General features: G+C 34.9%; 1 protein-coding gene across 1 annotated transcript; it reads left to right on the top strand.

Annotated features, from left to right (window-relative positions):
- The first annotated feature begins 515 nt into the window (after positions 1–515).
- Positions 516–5,891, top strand: LOC18426124 (beta-glucosidase 44). Its single transcript, XM_020662361.2, has 11 exons — positions 516–947; positions 2,055–2,113; positions 2,256–2,331; positions 2,475–2,546; positions 2,674–2,761; positions 3,113–3,365; positions 3,453–3,568; positions 3,892–4,109; positions 4,310–4,341; positions 4,728–4,830; positions 5,107–5,891. Exons 1-11 carry the CDS (start codon positions 713–715, stop codon positions 5,382–5,384), a joined length of 1,530 nt encoding a protein of 509 aa, XP_020518020.2. The 5' UTR covers positions 516–712; the 3' UTR covers positions 5,385–5,891.
- Positions 5,892–6,195: the final 304 nt, after the last annotated feature.

Here is a 6,195-nt window from a genome sequence, read left to right on the forward strand (position 1 = left end):
CGCCGGGTCCTAGGTTTGGTTGGGTCCATTGTCACCCTTACTTTGAGTCTTTTTTTTTTCTTTTGTTATTTTTTTACTATCATATACCTATATTATTGACAACAAGGTCACAAATATCTGCCATTAAATTTCAAGTAAGCTGATTTGTTATTTAATAACTAAAAACATTGTATATTATCCTTAATACACCCAAATAAATAGGGGTTGAAGTATTTTATCTCCTAATAGTTTAAGGGCTGGATCTAGACCCGGACCTAAATACTATTCGGGTCGGGTCTAGACCCAAACTCGACCCGTTAGATCAAAATATTGCACCTATACCTGGATTGTGTGCGGGTCCGGGCACATTGCCACCCCTACTCATCGGCCTTAAACATGATCGTTTAAGCTTATCCAAAATATGGGTAATCATTAGATTTGAATATGGTCAAATGTGAATTGTTTAAGATTAATCCAAAATATTATCTTGGAATCCAAAACTTCAAACTGCATGCCGTATATCACTGTGAAATTCTTAATGAGGTAACTCTCTTTCTCTCTCTTCACTGACTGAGGTCTGAGGGAAGAGCCCCGCTTTCTCTATCTAACGTCTTCTTCTGATTTAATGGAAAAAAAATCCTGCTTTTTGGGCCTTGCTCTGCTATAAATTCCCTCCCCCTCCCCACCTTCAATCTCTCTCTAAACAAGACTGCTTCCAGTGTAGAGAGAGAAGATGAAGCTTTCTTACTTAGTTTTTCTGCTCTTCTCGGGTTTAATTCACCAATGCTGTTTAGCTGAGCATCTGGTTTGGCCAGACGCAGGGGGTGTGAGCACAGGTGGCCTGAGTCGAGAGAGTTTTCCTCCTGGTTTTGTCTTCGGAACCGCGACTTCTGCATATCAAGTCGAAGGAGCTGCAGATAAAGATGGCAGAGGACCCAGTATATGGGATGTATTTATTCGAAAACCTGGTAAATCTTAAGAACAATCAAATTCATTTTCCAGTCTTTGATATCTTTCTTTATGTGAATTTTAGTTTTCTTGAATCTGCTCCTTTTCTTCTCTTCTCCTTGAAAGTTTGGTTTTATTATTATTATTATTATTATTATTATTATTATTATTACCAAATTTGGTTTATTTATTTCACCCTACATGGTGCAGGGAGAAAATACAACCGGAATAATTAAAATAAAATAATATACCCTCAATCTGTAATGGAATCCGCCTCCTCCAGCTTAACTTTATCCTTATCCTAACTCTCTTCTTATTCCTTATTAAAAAAAAAAAAAAAACTCCAATTTTTATTTGCCTCATTCAACTGGCGGAGAAGCTTGAACTCGAACTTATAGAATTCAAATATTTTAGAGGCATTCTCGAAAGTTGGTGGGCATTCTCGAAAGTTGATGATGTAGTCCCACCATGCATGTCAACGCTTTCAATTACTTTTAACACTTTCAATATCATTCTTGAAAGTTGATGATGTAGTCCCACCCTGCACCTCTTAAATTTCATTGAATACTTCGTTCTTATCTCGAAGTGTAGAATACAGTGATCTGGGGCTTAATCTTCATTTCTCCTTTATTCACTCACTCAGTTAATAGTGATCACACCTATCTTTTTCTTCATATTTTCAAAATTTCTTGCACATTGGTTGTCGGTGTTGTCAAGATCTACTTTTTCATATTCCTCTTGTAGACCTTGTTTTACTACTTTGTCATCCATAACTAGATATGATACCAATTAATGCAAGAAAAAAAAAAAAAAAAAAAAAAAGGTGAGAGAATATACCTCTTTCAAGATCTGCAAAGTAATCTCTATCTTAAAATATTAGTTATAATCCATTCCCCAAAATCTCCCAATTAACAGTACGTACCAATCCTTCCTCCTCCCACTTAACTTTATCCTTATCCTAACTCTCTTTCTATTCCTAATTAAAAATAAATAAAAATAATTTCCAATTTTTATTTGCATCATTATATAATTAATTATATTGCTTTCCAATTCCTAATTAAAAAATAAAAAATAAACTCCAATTTTTATTTGCATCATTATATAATTAACTATGTTGCTTTTTACAGGTGTAGTGGCAGATAATGGTACGGGAGAGGTTTCTGTCGATGAGTACCATCGTTATAAGGTATTTCACATATTTAAAATGTTTAAGTTTTTTGGTTTTTGGTAAGTAGTCTATGTATATTATCATTAATATTTTGAATGGATTTTTTGTTTTGATATTTCTGAAAAATTATTTTTATGGGTTCTTTTTCTTTTGGATGCAGGAAGATGTGGATATCATGGCAGATATGAACATGGATGCATATAGATTTTCCATCTCATGGTCTCGAATCTTTCCGGGTAAAGACTAGGATTAAATATTTTGATTTTCTTTAGAATTTGTTAGTATGTAGATTTTTATTTATATTTATATTCGATTGTTATACTATACATTTTTATGTATATTTATCTCTAGTACTTAAAAACACTCTTTCATAATGCAGAAGGTGTAGGACGAGTTAATCAGAAAGGCGTCGATTATTACAACAGATTGATTGATTACTTGCTTGAAAGGGGTATTTCAATGACAATTATTTATATTTGTTTAACACTTTAACGTCTAAATTTGTGTATGGATCTTTTTTAGTTGTTGAAGTTGCTTATTTAATTCATGGTGACCTTATTCTGAATTGCATCTTACAGGTGTTACTCCTTATGCAAATCTCTATCATTATGATTTGCCAGAGGCCCTTGAGGAGTCCTACAATGGGCTGCTAAATCGTCGAGTTGTGTAAGTTTGATGTTCTTTTTGTTGTTTCTGGTTTGAGCTCAATAAGTTAATTTTTTCTTTTTTATTAGTATATATGTTATGCTTTCATTTTATTTGTTTCCGTTTTTGTTGTTTCTTTTGGCTGAATTTGCTGCTGTGTTCTTCTGTTTGAGGTTGAATAGTTTTTCTTATTCTTTTGGTTTAATTTTCTTTCAAACATGTTGATCTGCTTAATGATATCATCACTGTTTCTCCAGTGTTTATCTACCTTCAGCTCCTCCTCGTATGACAGATCTTTTTCCTTATATTTTTTCTGTTAGGTCATCTTAAAAATTGAATTTTCATTAAAGTTTGATTTTCATGAATTTACAGGGATGATTTTGCAGATTATGCAGAATTTTGTTTCAAAACTTTTGGAGACAGGGTCAAGAACTGGATGACTTTCAATGAGCCTAAGGTTATTGCTCATCTTGGCTATGACAATGGCATCTTTGCTCCTGGGAGATGCTCAACACCTTTTGGGAACTGTACGGCTGGGAATTCCTCAACTGAGCCTTACATTGTTGCTCATAATCTTATTCTATCTCACGCATCAGCAGTGAAAAGATACAGAGAGAAATATCAGGTAAACGATTCCCCCAACTAGTGGTTAGATAAGACTTTGCCTCTGTTAATTCTATTACTGAATTGTTGCTTTCGGGAAAGCGTACAGGCTACCCAGAAGGGAAGAATTGGAATTCTTTTAGACTTTGTGTGGTATGAGCCTCTCACTGCTGCGAAGGCTGATGTTCGAGCAGCTCAGAGGTCAAGAGATTTTCACGTTGGGTGGTAAGAATTCTTTCCCTTGATACATATATGGCTTACTCTGGCTATTTCCTCTTTATACGAGTGATGCATATTGTTAATCAAAAGCAATTGTTTTTGAACATGTATTTTAACTTTTGAGCTCTCGTAGTAGCTGCCTGCTATGCAATTTTTTTTGGTTTACCTCGCTTTAACTTTCTACCATTTTCTTTTGTAAACCGAATTCAATTTAGTATAAAATACAAATTTTGTGCCTTTCTTTCTATTATACAAGCACTAATTTGTCTCTGTTTTTTTCTATTTCGAAGACAATGTTTTATGAGTTTATTTTTTCTTGTGGATCATAGGTTTCTGCACCCAATTGTATATGGTACATACCCAAGATCAATGGTGAGGATTGTGGGTGACAGGCTTCCAAAGTTCACAAATGAAGAAGTTGAGATGGTGAAGGGGTCTATAGATTTTGTTGGGATTAACCATTATACAACTTATTATATGTATGATCAGCATATTAGAAAGGGAACTGTCATGGATTATCAGATGGAATGGCATGCTGGATTTGCCTGTAAGTTTTCCCTTTAAAAGAAAATGAAAAACAGCTAACATATTGTATGATTTGATCAATGGAAAGCCATGCACATCGCTTAAACTTCTATTTCTCTTCATTTTAAAATATTTTAAACGTGCATAAATAGTTTGCTTTGATTGTTCCTACTGGTTCTCTATTTTTATCCTCCTGCTGAATTTGGCTCTCGTCGTGTCCAGTTGCTCGTGATGGGAAACCTATTGGACCTCGGGTGAGTTCTTTTATCAGATCTAATTTCTTCTATACATTACACAGTACATTACAAGTCGAAAAAAATGGTAGCATCTTTTGTTTCCTAATAGTTTTGCTGTCTTAACTAACCTCCCAAGATGATGTAATCTTTAAAAAAAAATTGTACACCCTAGCCCTCTTGTGCACAATATTTATTATTAGTATTATTATTTTTGCTAGGATTACCCTTTTAATAAAAGCGTCCTTTAATCTACTAGGAAATGCTGACCAAGATAACATTTCTTTTCAGAAGTGTTGGATGTTAAATTTCTATTCACTTTTGTAAAGGAATTTTCAAAACTCTAGCATGCAACTTGAATCTCAGGGCTTTAGGACTTATGCAAAAATACTGTGAATGATCTGCAGGCATACTCCCCGGGGCTTTACATGGTTCCATGGGGAATTTATAAAGCTGTGACTTGCATCAAGGAGAACTACAAAAATCCCACGATCATTCTCTCTGAAAATGGTAACAGCACTACATATTTTGTGGTTTTGCTTATTTTCCTTTTTGAAATAGCTTTGTTTTAAAAGTTAAACAGATCCTCCCAAAAAAAAAAAGCTTTGTTTTAAGGTTGGAAAATACTGTTCATGAAACACTTTTGGGATTTGCTGATTTATGAAAGTGGTTCAATATGTTGTTTATTTACTTGTAGTTTGGATTGAAACAACAAATCTTTGTTTTTTGCCTGTTGGGTATTTACTGTTGTTTAATTGTTTTTTTGTTTATCTTTTGGTGTTTTAGGGATGGATTATCCTGGCAATGTTACCCTTCTTGCTTCAGTGCATGATACAAAAAGAATTGATTACTATAGGTCATACTTAATCAATCTGAAGAAGGCGATTGATGATGGTGCAAATGTGGTTGGCTACTTTGCTTGGTCTTTGCTTGACAATTTTGAGTGGCTATCTGGTTACACCTCAAGGTTTGGCTTGGTCTATGTCAATTACCAGACTCTTAAAAGGTACCCTAAGATGTCGGCTTCATGGTTCAGGCACCTCCTCCAAAGCAAGTCGAATTAAGCATCGCTTTTCATTTCAATTGTGTTTCTCTTGTGATGGGGGGATTAGTTAAGCAGATCTTCATTTGTGGTTGGAAGTCTTGGATCTGTTTAGATCCTTAGTAGGAAATTGAACCACATCTAGTAGTATATGATATAGCCCAAAGGGATATGATTAATTTGAAAATCAGGGATTCATTTTAGAATTATCAGATGAAGTTTTCCAAGAAAAAATTGGCCTTGAGTTGAAATTTTCAAAAAATTGTTGATCTCGAGTGAAATTTTGACAATTGAGATGGTGTTCACTCTTGGGCCAGGATTTTTCTTACCCTAGTCGAGTGTTTTTCAAGTTGGATCCCCCAACGGCCATCACTTTTCTTTAAAAAACTTAGTGAGCTGGACTCGGGTGAGTACTCGGACTTGCCCTTGAAACTCGCCTTGGCCATCGCCCGAGTACCTTGCCCGAGCCGATTTTCTTAACACTGATTATCGGTATTTTATTATATAAGATCCTTATTTGCCTCTATCATTCCCGTCGAGTTTTTGAACATTGCTCTCTCACTAATTTAACATAATTATGGTGTGAAAGTACACAAATTTCTGCCCCCTTGTCTCTTTCTCTTTGTAAGGCTAGTATTGGAAGTAAGGGCCTCTTCTCTCTTTCTCTCTGTGAGGCTAGTATTGGAAGTAAGGGATCTTCACCTGTGTTCGAAGTAGTTTGAGAAACTTTGGCCATTAAAAGTGGTCACTCGAATGCGAACAATCGCTGTGAGTTTATATATAGGAAAAGTGTTTCATGTGGGCTGGACCACATTTCTACAATATGTGATCTA

Source organism: Amborella trichopoda, chromosome 1 (assembly GCF_054954075.1).
Source record: "Amborella trichopoda isolate Santa Cruz 75 chromosome 1, AtrichopodaSantaCruz75HAP2 v2.0, whole genome shotgun sequence".
Classification (NCBI taxonomy): Eukaryota; Viridiplantae; Streptophyta; class Magnoliopsida; order Amborellales; family Amborellaceae; genus Amborella; species Amborella trichopoda.